Here is a 21,520-nt window from a genome sequence, read left to right on the forward strand (position 1 = left end):
AAATCCCAAATCATAGAAAAAAGAACATAGACTGCCCACACCAACTCACACCCTAACCATACTAAAACTAAGACAAAACAAAGGAACTAAGGTCAGAACGTGACACTGTATGCCTATGTAGATATTCCATTAAAAATCAGCCGTTTCCACCTACAATAGTCATTTACAACATTAACAATGTCTACACTGTATTTCTGATCAAAAAATAGCTTTTCTTTCAAAAACAAGGACATTTCTAAGTGATCCCAACATTTTGAACAGTAGTGTATTTCTCAATTCTAACAAAATACACAAGTGACATCATTTAGGAGATTAAGGTTGTGAGCATACTGTTTCTAAACAGATCGACAAATATCTTCTAATGTATGTGTGTCTACGATGCCATCTTTAGAGCACAGCATCTTCTGCTCGGTTTCCAGTGCTTTGAAAGAGAGAAATTGAATAGTCTACTACAGAGGTCTGATGATGCTTCTGTTAGTAAAAGGCGTATTGTGGTGGGTCGGGTGATGTGCCATCACCTGGTGATATTGGTTGACTTATGACCCATTCATTCTACACTCTTTTAGTGTGTGTATTTCGGTAGTGACATCAAAAGGTGGGACAGCATAAAAAAAAGATGTTTAACAATAAACAAAACTACTAATTAGATCAGTATATTTCAGTGTAATAATATAACAATTCAAGATGTTCTACTGAAATAGCAGTGTTTAAAAAAACAAAAAAAAACATGAATAATAGTGTTAAGGAGTTTAGGAGTTTGGGACAGCCACCTTTCAATACAAATAGGTGTATAAACAATTACTTTTGACTATATTAATTTAAACATATGTTTGTTATTTCCTTGGATTAAATTTGAACATTTCATGATGTAAATAAATGCCCTGTTTGTAGACTTAACATTTAAAAAAGAAAAATGTTTTTTGGGGGGTGGGACTGCAATTTGCCTCAGTTCTGTAGAATCCCCCATGTACAGCATAAGACCCTCAGCACATTTTAGGGAATAGAACTGAACTTTAGAGTTAAACTCAGCATGGATTATTTGTCAGAAATGGTCTCCTTTAGAATAAGTACCTGATTTCTTGTGAATGTTGCAACCCGTACTACACATCTTAGCCAGCTTTGTTGAATCGCTGCATCACAAAGGAGAATACTACTGCTAATCAAGCCCCTGGCTGTGCCACCAGGCAATTTAGACCTATTTCATTCACTTTTCCTTAGCTGTTTGTCGTATGAGGTCTCAAAGATGGACATGTTCTGGACTAATTTTGGGTCTTGTGTTAAATTTTCACTCCCTTCCATTTTCTCATTCTGTTAATGGTGACAACTGCACAGAGAAGCACAAAGTAGACATGAGACACGTGAATTAAAGGAGCAGAAATGCTGGTAATTTAGCCACCAGATGCTGACAAGCCCATGGGGGGAAAATGTGATGTGATGCTGTGATTGTCAGGGAAAAGGTACCTCCATTCCGGATGTAGTTAGAAAGAGCCTTCCTTCCCATCAGATGCTTCTCTCATGGATTTTTATTGTGCACTGTGTACTTTCTCACAGGTAAGTTTGGGACTGTAATTTGAAAGCTCAGACGAGAGCTTCAAATGTGAAAGATTCTTCTCTGATTACGGAATAATGCATTGTTGAATTTGCTACTACTGAAAAATGGAAGAGACCAGTCAAGTATCATTGCTTGGAGGTTTTCATTTGGAATGCTGAATTCCATATTACGTTATTACTCTCAGAACTGTAATTACTTTCCATAATAGAACATTTGATATGGCAGTTCATTTTACAGATCCACTTAAGCTATTTCATTTAGCAGAGGTTCATTGAAAGAGAAAAAACCTTGAAAATATAATCTAATAACCTGGGTGACCTTTTCTTGCTCCTAACCTTCTCATTAGCATATAAAAAGAGACATGTCATATGGTTACAGGATAGACTTTCTTTGTTGGCTGAGGCCTAGTGATCAACCCTGGGATTAAATATGTTGTGTCTAGAAGGGTATAGTAACAGTTGAAGGTAATTACACCAACTGCCAATACCCACCCTACCTCTTCTTGCTTAAAAAAAGAATTATGACTTGAATTTGAGACTTGGACCTTTTCCCATTATCCAACGGATCATTAAACGTTCCTCTCTGCATTTGCCTTGGTGAAGGGCAATTTAAATGCCATGATGAATTCAATGTTTTTTAAGAGTGTGTAAAAAAAAGCCAGACTACAGTTTGCAACTGCACATGGGGACAAAGATCGTACCTTTTGGAGAAATGCCCTCTGGTCTGATGAAACAAAACTAGAACTGTTTGGCCATAATGACCATCGTTATGTTTGGAGGAAAAATGGGGAGGCTTGCAAGCCGAAGAACACCATTCCAACCGTGAAGCACGGGGGTGGCAGCATCATGTTGTGGGGGGTGCTTTGCTGCAGGAGGGACTGGTGCACTTCACAAAATAGCTGGCATCATGAGTAAGGAAAATTATGTGGATATAATGAAGCAACATCTCAAGACATCAGACAAGAAGTTAAAGCTGGGTTGCAAATGGGTCTTCCAAATGGACAATGACCCCAAGCATACTTCCAAAGTTGTAGCAAAAAAAGGTATTGGAGTGGACATCACAAAGCCCTGACCTCAATCCCATAGAAAATGTGTGGGCAGAACTGAAAAAGCGTGTGCGAGCATGGAGGCTCACAAACCTGACTCAGTTACCCCAGCTCTGTCAGGGGGAATGGGACAAAATTCACCCAACTTATTGTGGGAAGCTTGTGGAAGTTTACCCAAAACGGTTGACCCAAGTTAAAACATTTAAAGGCAATGCTACCAAATACTAATCGAGTGTATGTAAACTTCTGACCCACTGGGAATGTGATGAAAGAAATAAAAGCTGAAATAAGTCATTCTCTCTACTATTGTTCTGACATTTCACATTCTTAAAATAAAGTGGTGATCCTAACTGACCTAAGACATTGACTTTTTACTAGGATTAAATGTCCGGAATTGTGAAAAACTGAGTATTTAAATGTTTTTGGCTAAGGTGTATATAAACTTCTGACATCAACTGTAGACTAACCAGGTGAATCAATGTAAAAGCTATGATCTCTTATTGATGTCACTTATTAAATCCACTTCAAATCAGTGTAGATGAAGGGGAGGAGACCGGTTAAAGAAGGATTTTTAAGCCGTGAGACAATTGAGACATGAATTGTGTATGTGTGCCATTCAGAGGGTAAATGGGCAAGACAAAAGATTTAAACAGGGTATGATAGTTGGTGCCGTGCACACAGGTTTGAGTGTGTCAAGAACTGCAATGTACGGTGAACAGTTTCCCATGTGTATCAAGGATGTTCCACCACCCAAAGGACATCCAGCCAACTTGACACAACTGGGGGAAGCATTGTAGTCAACATGGGCCAGCATCCTTCTGGAATGCTTTCGACACTTTGTATAGTCCATGTAGAGTGCAACTCAATATTAGGAAGTGTAATGCTTTGTACACTCAGTGGCGCTCAAGTATTAATTCATTTTCAGCTTGACATTGTTTAGCTATACCTACAAATCTGAAATAATACCAAATGCCGTGTGTACCTCTTAATTAATAGATCTCCTCTACTCGTCTGAGCCATTCTGTAAAGAATGTGGAAATCAGTATATTGTATATGTTTAGATTTCCACTAAATTGGGTGAGTTACAGAGAAAACTCATGTCTTGGCTGCCTTTGTTTAGGTTGGCATCAGTTTGATGGAGGCATAGATCTTAACCTGACCTATTTACTATGTGTTATGCAAAGATCAGTGCCAAGATAAGATACTAAAATTGTTAATATATTTGGGAATCTTTGGAGGAATGTTTTAATTATTTTCTTTCTCTAAATTACATGAAGGGTTATTTATTACATCTGAAATAGAAATGTCATGATTTACCAGCTTATTACTGATTCAGCTACTGAGGCACTTTTCATTACGCAGATTGAAAAAATAAATTAACAATAATACTGGGATCCAAGAGTGCACCGATGGTTCACTCTACATTTCCTTAAAGGGGCAATCTGCAGTTGCTTCATCCATTTTTGGACAGTGTTTGGTTTTTGCCAGACATAAAGGGAATCATGTCGTCCAACAAGTTTGGGGCATCTACCCATATAACATTATTCCAAAAGACTTGCCCAGTCTTGACAGGTGCGTTTTGGCAAACTCGAGTCGACTTTTTAACGACATGAGTCTCGTTATGTCTGGCAAAAACCAAACACTGCATTCCATAGTAAGAACCTCATACCAATGGTCAAGCATGGTGGTGGTAGTGTGATGGTTTGGGGATGCTTTGCTGCCTCAGGACCTGGATGACTTGCTATCATTGAAAGAACCATGAAATCTGGTCTGTATCAGAGAGTTCTAAAGGAGAATGTCAGGCCATCCCTCCATGAGCTGAAGCTTAAGTGCAGCTGGGGACATGCAGCAAGACAATGATCCAAAACACACAAGCAAATCTACATCAGAATGGCTGAAAAGCAAGAAATATAACATTTTGGAATGGCCTAGCCAAAGTCCAGACCTAAGCCCAATGTTATAGCAGGACCTGAAACGAGCAGTTCATGCTCAAAATCCCACAAATGTTGCTTAGTTAAAGCAGTTCTGCATGGAAGAGTGGGCCAAAATTCCCCCACAGCCATGTGAGAGACTGATCAACAACCACAAGAAAGTGTTTGGTTGCAGTCATTGCAGCTAAAGGTGGCACAACCAGTTATTGAGTTTAAGTGGGCAATAATCTTTTCCCACAGGGGCATTGGGTGTTGTATAACTTTGCTAATTAAATAACGTTAAAATATGGAAACAATTTGTTTGCTGTGTTGAAGTACATCCATTATAATACTGTAACAGTACAGTAAATGTTTGCTACATTTGTTCAGCTGCTAATAATATCAAGTTGTATCCCTGTGACATGGTGTGCCCATTGACTCTGCCAAGTGTGACCTTACCAAATGCTCTACCCACTGTTGCTATGGCCATTGATTCCCTAATCAACATGCAATCCTCCCTCTCACATTGCTCACCTAGTTATCCTTCACAACTGGTATATTTTTTCTCTGTGGAACATTGGACTCTTTTAACAATTCAATTCTCAAACATGTGAGACACTAAATGCATGACCATGTGTCATCCCTTGCCCTGGTGTATTTATCTTTTATGCATTTGGAACAATTATGGTAATATTCAAGATAAGATTTTTCCTTTCCTGTGGCTGGGTTTCTATGGATGGCTTAGCTCGATAAAGTATTGGTAGTACATGATAGGTTTTGGGGATTAATATGCAATGATTTCTCCACCATTATCTTTACAATTGCTTCCAAACATGTATTTCTCATGAATAGGCTCTGAGAGGGTTAAAACAGGTGTTCATATGTACAGTATACTGTATAAGAACTGGACAGGTCTATTCTGGGCCTGTGCTCATAAAGCGATATACCAAGCTAGAATGGAAATAGTTCTCAGAGCCATGACCTAGTGCCTTTGAGGATGGTAGTGGTAGTGGGGGCCAAGCCTGTTGAGGCACACACTGAGCAAATTCATAATTGTTACTAATTGATTATATTAATCATTTGTTTAATAATACTGTTATCAATATTACTATGCATGTTTTAAGCATAACTCCCTTAGTTAATGACACAAACACAAAGACTGAGAAGATGAAGTCTCAAGTTCCCATGATTGCATCCAGGTTAGAGCTACTATGCATGCACCACATGTTGAGGGACATCAACAGTCAATGATTCAGGGGCTTCTTAAGCCTGGGATAAACGGGCAAGCAGACTGAAGATCCCATATAAGCAAATCCCTTATCCTCTAGATTCCATTTAGTGTCCCACTGTGGTGAACTAAACTAAAGACTTGAGAAATAACTATGCACAGGCAAACCTTAGACTTCAACAAAACATTGTAAAAGCAGTGAGGATGTCTCTTATCAACCTTAGCCATACCATTTAGTTAGAGTATTTGAAATGCCTATTTGGTTATTGATCCGATAGTTGGGAAGCGACAATTAGTATTTCTCTGTCACTCACACTCCCACGCAAGTGCCAAGCATGGGGCGGCAGGTAGCCTAGTGGTTAGAGCATTGGACTAGTAACCGAAAGGTTGCAAGATCGAATCCCCAAGCTGACAAGTTAAAAATCAGTCATTCTGCCCTTGAACAAGGCAGTTAAAACCCACTGTTCCTAGGCTGTCATTGAAAATAAGAATTTGTTCCTAACTCACCTGCCTAGTTCAATAAATAAAATAAATATAGAGGCAGCTGAAATATCCGTGTAAACCTAGAGCTCAGCAACTCGTTAGTGTTATCTGGCAGAAATAATTATATTGAGTGAATGGTGGGTTATATACAGTTGAAGTCGGAAGTTTACATACACTTAGGTTGGAGTCATTACAAATCGTTTTTCAACCACTCCACAAATTTCTTGTCAACAAACTATAATTTTGTCAAGTCGGTTAGGACATCTACTTTGTGCAGTACACAAGTAATATTTCCAACAACTGTTTACAGACAGATTATTTAACTTATAATTCACTGTATCACAATTCCAGTGGGTCAGAAGTTTACATACACTAAGTTGACTGTGCCTTTAAACAGCTTGGAAAATTCCAGAAAATTATGTCATGGCTTTAGAAGCTTCTGATAAGCTACTTGACAGTCATTTTAGTCAATTGGTGGTGTACCTGTGTATTTCAAGGCCTACCTTCAAATTCAGTGCCTCTAAGCTTGACGTCATGGGAAAATCAAAAGCCAACATTTTTTAAACCTCCACAAGTCTAGTACATCCTTGGGAACAATTTCCAAACGTCTGAAAGTACCACGTTAATCTATACAAACAATAGTACGCAATGGGACACCATGGGACCATACCGCCGTCATAATGCTCAGGAAGGAGACGCGTTCTGTCTCCTAGAGATGAAAGTACTTTGGTGCGAGAAATGCAAATCAATCCCAGAACAACAGCAAAGGACCTTGTGAATATGCTGGAGGAAACAGGTACAAAAGTATCTATATGCACAGTAAAACGCGTCCTATATCAACATAACCTGAAAGCCGCACATGGGGACAAAGATCGTACTTTTTTGAGAAATGTCTTCTGGTCTGATGAAACAAAAATAGAACTGTTTCGCCATATCATTATGTTAGGAGGAAAAAGGCGGAGGCTTGCAAGCCAAAGAACACCATCCCAACCGTGAAGCACAGGGGTGGCAGCATCTTGTTGTTGGGGTGCTTTGCTGCAGGAGGGACTGGTGCACTTCACAAAATAGATGGCATAATGAGGTAGGAAAATTATGTGGAGATATTGAAGAAACATCTCAAGGCATCAGTCAAGAAGTTAAAGCTTGGTCGCAAATGGGTCTCCCAAATGGACAATGACCCCAAGCATACTTCCAAAGTTGTGGCAAAATGGCTTAAGGATGACAAAGTCAGGGTATTGGAGTGGCCATCACAGAGCCCTGACCTCAAACCTATAGATCATGTGTGGGCAGAACTGAAATAGTGTCTGCGAGCTAGGAGGCCTACAAACCTGACTCAGTTACACCAGCTCTGTCAGGAGGAATGTGCCAAAATGTACCTAACTTATTGTGGGAAGCTTGTGGAAGGCTACAATTTTTAAAGGCAATGCTACCAAATACTAACCAACGTGCTTCTACCTGCATTGCTTGCTGTTTGGGGTTTTAGGCTGGGTTTCTGTACAGCACTTTGAGATATCAGCTGATGTAAGAAGGGCTTTATAAATACATTTGATTTGATTAATTAAGTGTATGTAAACTTCTGACCCACTGAGAATGTGATGAAAGAAATAAAAGCGGAAATAAATAACTATTATTCTGACATTTCTTAAAATAAAGTGGTGATCCTAACTGACCTGAGGCTTGGGAATTTTTACTAGGATTAAATGTCAGGAATTGTGAAAAACTGAGTTTAAATGTATTTGACTAAGGTGTATGTAAACTTACGACTTCAACTGTATCCGTCTACCACACTTAGATGGTGTGGGTAGGCCACAGGTGTGTCTTATTTCTAAAATTTCCACGAGTTCCGGTAATTTAGTGCTAGCAAAGAAGAATGCCGAATGGGTTGATGGTGAGACGTCATTAGTAGAACCTCTTACCGTAGTGTAAATTATCCTATGTTATGCTTGAAAGTGTACAAAGTAGGATTAGCTTGCACGAGATGCTAAAGGTAACAAAGGGAGAGCAGCCATTTTTGTTTTTCCTGTGTTATGTTGAAATTCCTCCGTCTTGGGCGACGGAAGTCCCACCCATCTGTACTTCCATTTGATTTCAGCTTTCTGCGATCGTGACCCCTGGGGGAGTTGAATCGCCAGTAAAACAAAACAAAAAAATTAATTATTTTTGTGTCACAAAACGTGTATCACATTTATGTCAAGTGGTTTCTTATGATATCCAGCCAATCTTAACTGATTTGGATATCTTTGTCTCTTTCAATTTAACTAAGAGGTAAAATTGCCAGACTACATTTTTCAAATGAACATTTGAAATAATATCCAAATTGATTGGTTTCTACAATGAGACAATTTAAACTTTTCCACATTAATCTTGGTACAGCTACGCTTTCAGGTTAATTAAAGTTTAATTCCCAAATAGCCTGTACAGGTTTGAATTATCATTAACATTGATTAATCAGTCAAATTTGCTTTTGCAAAGGTCATTGATTTATAACTACCCAGTACTGACAGAAGTCCCGCATTTGCGGGAATGCCATGTGGCTTCGACCTTAGGTTATGAGAACCTGGTGGTGAATGCACCCTAACATTTAAACTACTGGTTACACTTATGATAATCCAGCCAATCTCAATTGATTGGATTTCATCGTCTCATTTAATAAATTAAATAGTTGAACATACCTGTTCAGGTTCTTCCAATCAAATGAGACATTTTAAACTTTTCCATATGAACCTAGATGAAGAAATGCTCTCAGGTTAATTACATTTTAATTCCCAAATAGCCAACACAGTTTGATTTATCATTAACATTGATAAATGTTTTGCAAATTCATTCACATCCACCTCCAACATTACTGATACAGTAGTGATGGTTCATTAACGTCTATAAATAGATTAAAATCGTCTTTGTCGCCTCCAACGAATTCCAAATCCAAACTTTGGAAAAATAGGGGAAAAAAATTCAACCCTCTCAAATGTTTTAATAATGTGAAAGCTATCAGACGGGGTGGTACCCACTCCCCCGCTAATTAGTGAACACCTCACACATAAAAGGATTGATCTCTGACCTCAGCAGCGATACCAACCCTAACTAATCCATTAGCGGATAAACCATAGAAATCGCAACAAACACTCTCCAAAATCTACCATCGGGCGCATGCCTTGTAAAGGTTCTTTCCAGTTTAGCCCTGATGTCTTGCCATCCTAGATTGGCATTGGTCCAATACCGCAGTGCTCAGCTGAAGCACGGGCAGGAAACGGTAGACATAAAGGGACATGTGGAGAGAACCGGGAAACTAATGACAAACGCAGAAAAGGGAAAAATACTGCTAGCTATGGAACCGCGTTTGAAAACCGAATAATTAAAAGTTATCGCAAAAACTTATGACGACGAACGAGCACAAACTCTTCAACAAAATCGTCTTCTACAGGAACAACATTGTCTTCTACAGGAACAACTCGATTTAGCCAAAACTAAATACGACAATGTCCACGCCAAACTAGATACATCTGATGAGTTGTCTACAAACAAGAGCGCGCAACTTGATAACATGCATGAAGTTTTGTTGAACGTTACTCAAAGTAACAATGTTCTACTCCAAATGCTGCAGACCAATGACAATCAGTTAATAAACACAATGACTAAGTTGGATGACAAATCAGCAGAACTCATTGAAGTTGCTGACCTAATGAATGTACTCAGATGATGAAGATGGAAATATTGATTTCTAATTGACTGGACATGATTTTGAAAAGGCACACACCTGTCTATACAAGGTCCACAGTTGACAGTGCATGTCAGAGCAAAAACCAAGCCATTAGGTTGAAGGAATTGTCTGTTGCGCTCCGAGACAGGATTGTGTCACGGCACAGATCTGGGGAAGGGTACCAAATATTTCTGCAGCATTGAAGGTCCCCAAGAACACAGTGGCACCATCATTCATAAATGGAATAAGTTATGTCATCACTAAGACTTTTTCTAGAGCTGGCCACCCGGCCAAACTGATCAATACGGGGAGAAGGGTCTTGGTCAGGGACGTGACCAAAAACCCAATGGTCACTCTGACAGAGCTCTAAAGTTCCTCTGTGGAGATGGCAGACCCTGATCGAACATTTCTGGAGAGACCTGAAAAGCTGTGCAGCAACGCTCCCCATCCAACCTGACAGCAGTAGATATATTGCAGTGGGCTATGTTAAGAATCCAGTTTATAAATACATGTGGTTTATATAAACATTGTAACAAAAATGCAATGTACTGTAGTAGATATATTAGAATGAGCTATGTGAACAATACAGTATATAAAAACACAGTTTGAAAAACAGTATAAAGGAAACAGGAAGTGTCCAGTCTCAATATACAGTACATGGGACAGCATCGTTGGCTGTGTGTGTTTGAGTGTATGTGTACAGTGCCTTCGGAAAGTATTCAGACCCCTTGACTTTTTCCACATTTTGTTATGTTACAGCCTTATTCTAAAATGGATGAAATTGTTTTTTTCCCCTTATCAATCGATACACATTACCCCATAATGACAAAGTAAAAACAGGTTTTTAGAATTGTTTGCTAGTTTATATAAATAAAAAATATCACATTTACGTAAGTATTTAGACCCTTTAACTCAGTACTTTGTTGAAGCACGTTTGGCAGCAATCACAGTATCAAGTCTTCTTGGGTATGATGCTACAAGCTTGGCACACCTGTATTTTGGGAATTTATCTCATTATTCTCTGCAGATCCTCTCGAGCTCTGTCAGGTTGGATGGGGAGTGTCGCTGCACAGTTTTTTTCAGGTCTCTCCAGAGATGTTAGATCGGGTTCAAGTCCGGGCTCTGGCGGGGCCACTCAAGGACATTCAGAGACTTGTCCCGAAGCCACTCCTGCGTTGTCTTGGCTGGGTGTTTAGGGTTGTTGTCCTGTTGGAAGGTGAATCTTGACCAGAGAGTCTTTAGCTGCCCTTTGGCAAACTCCAAGCGGAATGTCATGTGCCTTTTACTGAGGAGAGGCTTCCATCTGGCCACTCTACCATAAAGGCTTGATTGGTGGGCTGCTGCAGAGATGGTTATCCTTCTGGAAGGTTCTCCCATCTCCACAGAGGAACTCTCAAGCTCTGTCAGAGTGACCATCGGGTTCTTGGTCACCTCCCTGACCAAGGCTCTTCTCCCCCGATTGCTCAGTTTGGCCGGGTGGCCAGCTCTAGGAAGAGCCTTGTTGGTTCCTAACTTATTCCATTTATGAATAATGGAGGCCACTGTGTTCTTGGGGAACTTCAATGCTGCCAACATTTTTTGATACCCTTCCCCAGATCTCTGCCTTGACACAATCCTGTCTCGGAGCTCTACGGACAATTCCTTCGACCTCATGGCTTGGTTTTTGCTCCAACATGCACTGTCAACTGTGGGACCTTATATAGACAGGTGTGTGCCTTTCCAAATCATGTCCAATCAATTGAATTTACCACAGGTGGAATGAAACCAAGTTGTAGAAACAGCTCAAGGATTTGTAATGGAAACAGGATGCACCTGAGCTCAATTTCTAGTCTCTAAGCAAAGGGTCTGAATACTTATGTAAATTTGATATTTCAGATTTTTTAAAATAAATTCCCCAAATACAAGTGTGCCAAGCTTGTAGCGTCATTCCCAATAAGACTTGGTGCTGTAATTGCTGCCAAAGGTGCTTCAACAAAGTACTGAGTTAAAGGGTCTGCATACGTATGTAAATGTAATCAATCAATTTATTTATTTTTATATAAAAATGAGCAAACAATTCTAAAAACCTGTTTTTACTTTGACATTATGGGGTATTGTGTGTAGATTTATGTGGAAACATTTTATTTAGTCCATTTTAGAATAAAGCTGTAACGTAACAAAATGTGGAAAAAGTAAAGGAGTCTGAATACTTTCCGAATGCACTGTACATCATAATTAAACTTTGAATGTGATGTTATTTGAAACAAGTTGGCTTTTCACTATAGCTTACAGTGTGACATATCTTCTTACAGTCTCACCTGTAAAGAGTATGCTCTCCCTTGGTACGTCCTTCTCTGTTGTCCTTTTGATATATTTAAACTTTCATTCCTCTCACGTTTTCCTTTCCTCTGATTTGGCAATTGTTAACAGTGTTGTGGAAATTCATGAAAACAGAGAGACTTTGTAATTTCTTCAAACAATCATCTATATTTAATATTGATTAATTATTGCAATAATGAAGCTGGTCTACTGCACACTCTCAGGTGTGTTGCTGAGAGTTTAACCTTTAATGAAAAAACAGAGATCTTCTATAGGAGACCTAAAAATGCTTAGTCAGGGCTGGTTCCACCCCTCCAATGCTGATCGGGGGGCATCATAAGCCACCTTGGGTTAATCTCCTGTGGTCATCTGCACCCGGTGCCATTTCCCAGATGCAAGAATGATTAGACGCAATAAGGGATTGTTCTACTCCTCCAGGCTGTCTCTATCTCGGGTCACACACACCACATCTTATCTATGGAATGCCAGCTGTAGTTTATTATCAACAAGTCAGCTCAAGCTCCAGATGCCCAACTCAGTCCCATAGACACAGATGAGAGAATACTCATCAAAGCTATTAGAGATGCATAAACAGTATTATAACAATCTTGTAATTTTTCTCTCACAACAGCTGCACCAAATATTACACTATTCTTCTACCATTACTCATCCGTGTCCCATTTCTTGACCTTATGTAGCACGTAAACTAAAGAAGATTGTACAGCTGAAGAGTCCGGAGGAGGATCTTCCCACCCAAGGCCCCACTGATACCATCCAGGGAGTCTCTCCCCAATCCGGCCTGAGCTTCCATTCCCAGCTGGTGTTCCTTAACATCTTGGAATCCATTGAGCCAGAGGTGGTACATGCGGGACATGACCAATGCCAGCCTGACTCAGCTGCAGCGCTGCTCACCAGCCTCAACGAACTCGGGGAGCGCCAACTTGTCAAAGTGGTCAAGTGGGCCAAAGGCTTGCCAGGTACAGTACTGGAATAGAAGAAATGTATTTCCATGTTGTTCTTGATTAATTGTTTAGAAGATTGCATTTTATTTATAACAAGTTTGCAATGGCATTGCAGCACATTGGAGGTCGTGAAGGCATGTATCATATTTTGATAATTATATTGTAATCAATGATTGTTATCCATTTCCATGTGGTTATTCATTTTCTTCTCAGGTTTTCGGAATCTGCATGTGGATGACCAGATGACAATCATCCAGCATTCATGGATGGGGGTGATGGTGTTCGGCTTGGTATGGAGGTCCTACAAGAATGCCAATGGCAGAATGCTCTATTTCGCCCCGGACCTTGTTTTCAATGAGTATGTGATACGATGTGAAAGTGTATTCAATTATCTCCGCTAAATTACCTTATTACCACCAGGTCCACCAACTCAGTGTTGTCCCCATTATGTTGGTGGAGATTTCCTCCAGTGAGTTGGCTGTAATAAGTATGGCAGATACCAATTTATTTTTTTGTCCATCTCTTTCTGTCCCTGTCTCTCTTTTTTTCTCTCACTCTTTCCCCCTCTCTACCTCCTGCTCACTCTCGGTCTATCTTTCTCACCGATACGTCTAGAATTACATGTGCACAAGGGCTTACACACCTGGCTTTCAGTAACATTTATATTTAATTTCCTTGTTCGGTGTTCTTTTGTCACATGGAAAGTCCTGAGAAATATTAGATTTTTTTTTGCCTTCAATCATACAGTGTCTTCAGAAAGTATCCATACCTCTGGAATTATTCCAAATGTATTTGTCTTACAGCCTGGATTAATATATATTTTCTCTCTCACCCATCTACACACAATACCCAATAATGACAAAGTGAAAACATGTTTTTAGAATTTTTTGCAAATGTATTTTAAATGAAATACAGAAATATCAAATTTACATACGTTTTCACACCCAAGTCAATACATGTTAGAATCATCTTTGGCAGCGATTACAGCTGTGAGTCTTGCTGGTTGTTGATTATTGCTAGACAACCATTTTCAAGTCTTGCCATAGATTTTCAAGCATATTTAAGTCAAAACTGTAACTCGGCCACTCCGGAACATTCACTGTCATCTTGGTAAGCAACTCCTGTGTAGATTTGGCTTGGTGTTATAGGTTATTGTTCTGCTGAAAAGTGAATTCATTTCCCAGTGTCTGGTAGAAACAGGTTTTCCTCTAGGATTTTGCCTGTGCTTAGCACCATTTAGTTTTTATCCTGAAAAGCTCCCCAGTCGTTTACAAGCATAGCCATAACATGATGCAGCCACCACTATGCTTGAAATCAACAACTACAATGTTGTTAATCCATCCTCAGGTTTCTCCTATCAAAGCCATTAAATTGTAACTGTTTTAAAGTCACCATTGACCTCATGGTGAAATCCCTGAGCGGTTTCCTTCCTCTCCGGCAAATGAGTTAGGAAGGATCCTGTGTCTTCGTAGTGCATTAATAACTTCACCATGCTCAAAGTGATATTCAATTTCTGCTTTATTTTCTTATTTTACCCATCTACCAATAGGTGTCCTTCTTTGCGAGGCATTGGAAAACCTTCTTGGTCTTTGTGTTTGAAATTCACTGCTCGACTGAGGAAACCTTACAGATAATTGTATGTGTGGGGTACAGAGATGAGGTAGTCATTCAAAAACATGCTAAACACTATTATTTCACACAGAGTGAGTCCATGCAACTTATTATGTATCTTGTCAAGCACATTTTTACTCCTGAACTTATTTAGACTTACCATAACAAAAGGGGTTGAATACTTATTGACTCAAGACACTTCAGCTTTTCATTGGTAATTCATTAGTAAACATTTCTAAAAATATAATTCCACTTTGACACTATGGGGTATATGTTCCAACATTTACTTGAAAGCCTTCCCAGAAGAGTGGAGGCTGTTATAGCAGCAAAGGAGGAACCAACCCCATATGAATGCCCATGAGTTTGGAATGAGATGTTCGATGTGGAAGTGTCCTCATACTTTTGGTCATGTAGTGTATATTACCTATAATGAATGCATTATTAATTGGTAATATAAATGTTGGAACTAGAGTACCCTTATTAGCATTGATCCATGTAGCTAAGTAATATAGAGAATATAACCTTCTAACATGTACTATAAGCAGTGTTGGGGAAGATTATATAGTTTACCAAGCTACCACACTGGAAGAAGTTAAGCTACACTAAAGCTACCCTTGAGTAAAATATAGTTTACTTAAAGTTACTTTGAAGAAAATTGTTCAATACATCCACACTACTTTGTAATATTTATTATATCTAGATCTGAAATGTCATAGACTACAAATTGCAAGAACAGATCACTTTTGAGTCAGATGTTAACAGAATGTGTCATTTAGCCTATGAAACACAAAAACTATGATTCAAGCGAGAATTAGGTAGGTCTGATGCCGAGACAGGAAATTATTTCCTACTTCTTTATGCAAAAAATGTGTGTGAGCTTCCAGTAGCGACATCTCCACATGACATTTAAAAAAAAAAATAAACTATGAAAAAAAAAAAAAAGATTCAGTAACAATCACTGCAATCCTGTATTCAGATGGTATACCCTGTGGGCACAACTGGTTGAGATGACATCATTACAACCAGATTTGCCCGCTTAGCAGTAGGTCAAAGGTCACATATAACTATCGTCAAAAAGAGGGAGGATGCCAATTTTGTAATCTTTGCAAAAGTTTCACATACTGGTCTCGCCATCTTATCCTCTCATCTATTTGCCCCTCTATACATAATCTCTCATAGCAACAGATGATCCCTTTCTTAATATATTCCCCATAGGCTACCCCCCCATCTTTTTATTGGCTCATTCTCAATATACTGTATCTCACCCTGTTCCTCCTCTCTTTTCTCATGTCCCCAGCCATCGGATGCACATCTCCAGCATGTTCGATCACTGCATACGGATGAGACAACTCTCCCAGGAGTTTGTCCTGCTGCAAGTCACTCAGGAAGAGTTCCTCTGCATGAAGGCCCTGCTCCTCTTCAGCATCAGTGAGTGTTGTTGCCCAGACAAAGGCTGAGAGGTCCATTAACAGACTATAGAAAGCATCACATTGTGTATTTCTTCTTTCATGAAATTGACTTGCAAGCAATTTCCTTTAGGCCATTTTCATAATGCTGTGGAAATGGAATACAATTTGAGATACACTACATGACCAAAAGTATGTGCACACCTGTTTGTTGAACATCTCATTCCAAAATCATGGGCATTAATATGGAGTTGGTACCCCCTTTGCTGCTATAACAGTCTCCACTCTTCTGGAAAGCCTTTCCATTAGATGTTGGAACATTGCTGTAGGGCCTTGCTTCCATTCAGCCACAAGAGTATTAGTGAGGTCTGGTACTGATGTTGGGTGATTGGGCCTGACTCGCAGTCGGCATTCCAATTCATCCCAAAAGGTGCTCAATGGGGATAAGGTCAGGGCTCTGTGCAGGCCAGTCAAGTTCTTCCACACCGATTGACAAACCATTTCTGCACGGACCTCACTTTGTGCATGGGGGTATTGTAATGCTGAAACAGGAAAGGGCATTCCTCAAACTGTTGCCACAAGTTGGAAGCACAGAATCGTCTAGCATATTCTTGTATGCTGTAGCATTAAGGTTTCCCTTCACTGGAACTAAGGGGCCTAGCCCGAAACATGAAAAACAGCCCCAGACCATTATTCCCCCTCCATTGGGGCAGGTAGTGTTCTCCTAGCATCCGCCAAACCCAGATTAGTCTGTCGGATTGCCAGATGGTAAAGCGGGATTGGTTCATCATTCCAGAGAACTCGTTTCCACTGCTCCAATGTCCAATGCCGGCAAGCTTTACACCACTCCAGCAGATGCTCGTCATTGCGCTATGGTGGTTTTAGGCTTGTGTGCAGCTGCTTGGCCATGGAATACCATTTCATGAAGCTCCCGACGAACAGTTCCTGTGCTGATGCTGCTTCCAGAAGCAGTTTGGAACTCTGTAGTGAGTGTTGCAACCGAGGACAGGCAATTTTTACACGCTACGCGCTACAGCACTCGGCGGTCCCGTTCTGTGAGGTTGCATGGCCTACCACTTCACGGCTGAGTCGTTGTTGCTCCTAGAAGTTTCCACTTCACAATAACAGCACTTACAGTTGACCAGGGGAGCTCTAGCAGGGCAGAAATTTGACTTACTGACTTGTTGAAAAGGTGGCATCCTATGACGGTGCCGCATTGAAAATCACTGAGCTCTTCAGTAAGGCCATTCTACTGCCAATGTTTGTCTATGGAAATTGCATGGCTGTGTGCACGATTTTATACACCTGTCAGCAACAGGTTTGGCTGAAAAAGCCACATCCACTAATTTGAAGGGATTTCCACATACTTTAGTATATACAGTATAGTGTAGCTTCCATTGAAACCAATCAGTGCATTTTTTATAGTTTAACAGAGATTCAATATTGCGGACAAACCAACTACATGCTGTCTCATTTGCAGTTCCAGTGGACGGTCTTAAGAGTCAGAAGTACTTTGATGAATTGCGGCTGACCTACATCAATGAACTTGGTCGCGTCATTAACTATGGAAGGAAGTCCAACTGCTCTCAGAGGTTGTATCAACTCACCCGTCTCATGGATTCCCTCCAACCGGTGAGAGACAATGTGCATCCTCAATAACTGTATTTGATTTATTCTGTTGTCATAGAATGTATGATAAAATCTGCTAAATTATGAATTTCTTACTTTGTTTTCCAAAGCAAAATCGTAGAATGTGACAGAATTGTAACTTTGTCTTGTCTCTGTCCATCTTTCCAACCCCCAGGTTGTGAGGAAACTCCAGCAGTTTACATTTGATCTGTTTGTCCAGGCCCAGTCTCTGCCCACCAAGGTCAACTTTCCAGAGATGATTGCAGAGATAATCTCAGTACATTTGCCAAAGATCCTGGCAGGCTTGGCCAAACCAATCCTGTTCCACAAGTAGCAGGATTTGCCATCATACTGAGAAAAATCCAATCCAAGCTGCCTATATACTTCAGCCAAGGCTCTGTAGTGTTTCCCTTGTAATGTTCTCTCTCTCCTTTTTTTATATCTAATAGCTCAATGTTCCATTTCTGAAATCATTGTATCATTACAGTAGTTTAGCCGCTTATCAGACATAATTGAGATAATTTTCTCAGAAGGGCAGCAAGGTTTTAGCATTTATTTCAAGTTGCAAGGTGTCACCTTGTTGACAGCCCAATCTGTCCTGTATTTCAAGAAAAAAAATACACAAGACTACCGGTAGTAGTGTTATGTCAAATGTAAGAAACAGAAGAATGTCATCCATTGACTGGATGAAGACAAAACTAAAAATGCAGAAACAGTTAAACATAGCTATGCATATCTCTACTTTCATGAGATTGTGCTATGCAAAAATATCTATTACCAAAAGGAATGTGAAACAGTCGTTTGCAGTATACTCTTACATACAGTCTCTGTATTTACTAGCTAACTACTCAACTGTTGTATCTGACTGACTATGTTGTACTAGAATGCTATTTTCAATATACATTTACAATGCATAAGTCACTATATGTATTGTACAGTATTTAAATGTTTATTGCTAGTTATTTAGGTAGTGAACAAACGGTGACTAACTAATTCCAGACACAAAGCGAGACAATTGGAATTAATAACTTTCCAGAATATTTTCAGTGGCAGTGGATCTCTATTGAGTTATTTAAAAGTAAATCATAGTATGAAACCTTCTACAACTAGCTGCACATTTAGTCTGCATGTAGTTTCAGATGACTCTTTTGCGTCACACATGACAGTACTGTGCCCAAGTTAGTTGGTCAAACTGAACATACTTATAATCTATTAATGCTGAAAATCCTCTAAAGGTTTAACGCAGCCTGAATATTTGCATTCTTTAGTTCATCAGAACATACAGAGGTGCATGCGCCATGTGTTTGTAGATGTTAGAATGGTTTAATCTTTATTGAAAAAAACAGGGGCGGAACTTTGGTTTTAGAAGTGGGGGGACATAGCGTGCCAAATTCATGTGGCCATTTGGAACCAACAATTGCTCTATTATGAGGTCCATTAAATGCAAACAATGTTCAAACCAGGGGAGAACGAATGCCTCTTCTCGTTGAAGCCTTGAAGTTCAAGTCCGACCGTGGTACTGCAGGCATTGTTTGAAGAAAACAGGATCCCCCATTATAGTGAATGGGAAAATAGCAATCTTCGTGGTCAATCGTGAAATTAACAATCATGGTGCCAATAATTGCCTCTATTACACCAAATGTATGTCCCTGAACGAATGATTTTAAAAATCGCACAAGGAAAATTTAGTAGCTAATGGCAGCCTGCAGTATCCAAGTCAGCCTTCAACTTTAGTTACTCAATGAGAGGGGGCAGCATAGAGCTAGCCTGTAACATCACTTCCTGGAGTAGCTCAAACTGCTGTCATGACATTGCCCTCTTTGGGTATAGCAAGCCCCATCCCCCTCTCCCTGCCTCCCCCTTGACTCCTTCAACTAGGCTGCTGTGGTCAGAGAGAGGTCATAAATTCCCGAGAAGACCCTGCCACATAGTATAAGAGGCAGAGTCAATTTTCATAGAGCACAAAGGAATTTCTTCCACCTCACAGAACTTGAGGTACGAACAAATTTCATGTTCCGGAGAAAGTATAAAAGATCGGTGAAGAATCCAGCTACGAACTGGTCCGTTTGTTACAACTTGGGGAAGCTCATGGGAGATGGTGTGGCCACATTACCATAACACTGTTTATAAAAAAGCCTCAGATATGAGGTTTACATCTAATTGTTGTATAAGATAAATGAGTGAGTATGATACTGTTTGTAAAATTGTTTAATATGATTTTGGACTGTTTAATGAAGGAAAATACAATTCCCTTTTGATTTGAACTAAATCAGAGGACCGCCCCTGAGCCCAGTTAGGGTCAGGCATCCTGGGACAGCCCTTCTCTGCTACTCCGAATAAAACCCAACATTGGGAAATTATCACCAGACCATGTTTTTCTCCATTAGGAGAGGACGAAGGTTGTAGACCATTGCGGAATCTTTTAACCATACCACGTGGTTAAACTCTTAGACTATCGATACAGACAGAATAAGAACAAGTCTTTGATATTAATTACTAGTCTGCAGCTAGGAATTCGATGTCAGTGAACGTGAAGAACGACCACTGCCGAAACATCCAATCTATAACAACTGAATGAATGTCGCTCTGAACTATCCCCTCTAACCAAGACAGAGAGCGAGAGAGAGGTTCAAAACTCTCCAACAGAAACAAACTTTTCAACAAAGATCCCGACGACACACTGAGCGTAAATATATATATTGATTGCAATTGTCCCCGAATGAGTGAGCGTTCATGTGCAACGGATTAGCATTTCAATTGTTATAATTATCAACTTTGTAGTGTCTCATCTCAGTTGACCCCCACTTCCCCTTTTGTCTAACAAGCCACGATGCCGGTTTAGCCCACTAGGGCACATTCTCCTATCATTTCATTTAACCACATTTACCTTGTTTGTTTGTTTATGCATTTCTGTGAATTACTTAGTAATAAATAAATGATTTAAGACAATTGATGTATGGATGACTCATAGTGAAGACTGGGTTCTTGCAGATAACCAGCAATATACAACGTTTGGAATGAGACTAACGTGAGGTAAAGTAAATAATTCATTAATCAGAAGACTATGGATCAGATATGAAAATATCTGAAAGGTTATATTATGAAATTATAACCTTTTAATCTGAATATTTTTCCTTGGTGCCGACTTCCTAGTTAATTACAGTTACATGATTAATCAGTTGATCGCGTAATACTAATTACAGAGAATCTTTGATAAAAACTATAAGTCTTCAATTTAATGATAGTAAAGACACGACACTGCACATGTTATGTACGCATGATACGCCATTTTAACAGACTTCCTTGGCTTAAAATGCTCTATTGAGTCTTCACATAGGAATGAATGGTGTCCATTCATTTTGTCATTAGTTCAAACTAAGTGAGTGACCTTTTTGTTCAGATTCCTCAACAAAATAAATATTTGGTTTCAAGGACAGCACAAAACAATAGTTTAATTCAACAAATTTCCTGTCTTTGTTTTTATATGCCAACTGTGGCTTAAATTACTTCATAAAATCAAACAGTTTCATATTTTAGATAAGGTGAAATGCATTATCATATTAAGAATGTAATTATATGCCTTTAAAATGGTGAAATCTTCATGTAGATATCTTGAAAACAAAAAAACTCCAGAAAGATCCCATTTTCATGGTCTTCGACATCGGATTGAACAAATGGTGGTATCCTAGTGGTTAGAGC

At 39.5% G+C, this 21,520-nt stretch overlaps 1 protein-coding gene across 1 annotated transcript in view; it reads left to right on the forward strand.

The window, feature by feature from the left end:
- The window catches only part of LOC115105739 (androgen receptor-like), a 51,818-nt gene extending 31,048 nt beyond the window's left edge, over positions 1 to 20,770 (forward strand). The window contains exons 4-8 of the mRNA XM_029628071.2: positions 12,912 to 13,190; positions 13,389 to 13,533; positions 16,084 to 16,214; positions 17,673 to 17,824; positions 17,997 to 20,770. Coding sequence (XP_029483931.2) covers positions 12,912 to 13,190; positions 13,389 to 13,533; positions 16,084 to 16,214; positions 17,673 to 17,824; positions 17,997 to 18,155 — 866 coding nt within the window. The 3' untranslated portion in view covers positions 18,156 to 20,770. The remainder of the gene's footprint in view (positions 1 to 12,911; positions 13,191 to 13,388; positions 13,534 to 16,083; positions 16,215 to 17,672; positions 17,825 to 17,996) is intronic.
- Positions 20,771 to 21,520: the final 750 nt, after the last annotated feature.

Source organism: Oncorhynchus nerka, linkage group LG22, assembly GCF_034236695.1.
Source record: "Oncorhynchus nerka isolate Pitt River linkage group LG22, Oner_Uvic_2.0, whole genome shotgun sequence".
Lineage (NCBI taxonomy): Eukaryota > Metazoa > Chordata > Actinopteri > Salmoniformes > Salmonidae > Oncorhynchus > Oncorhynchus nerka.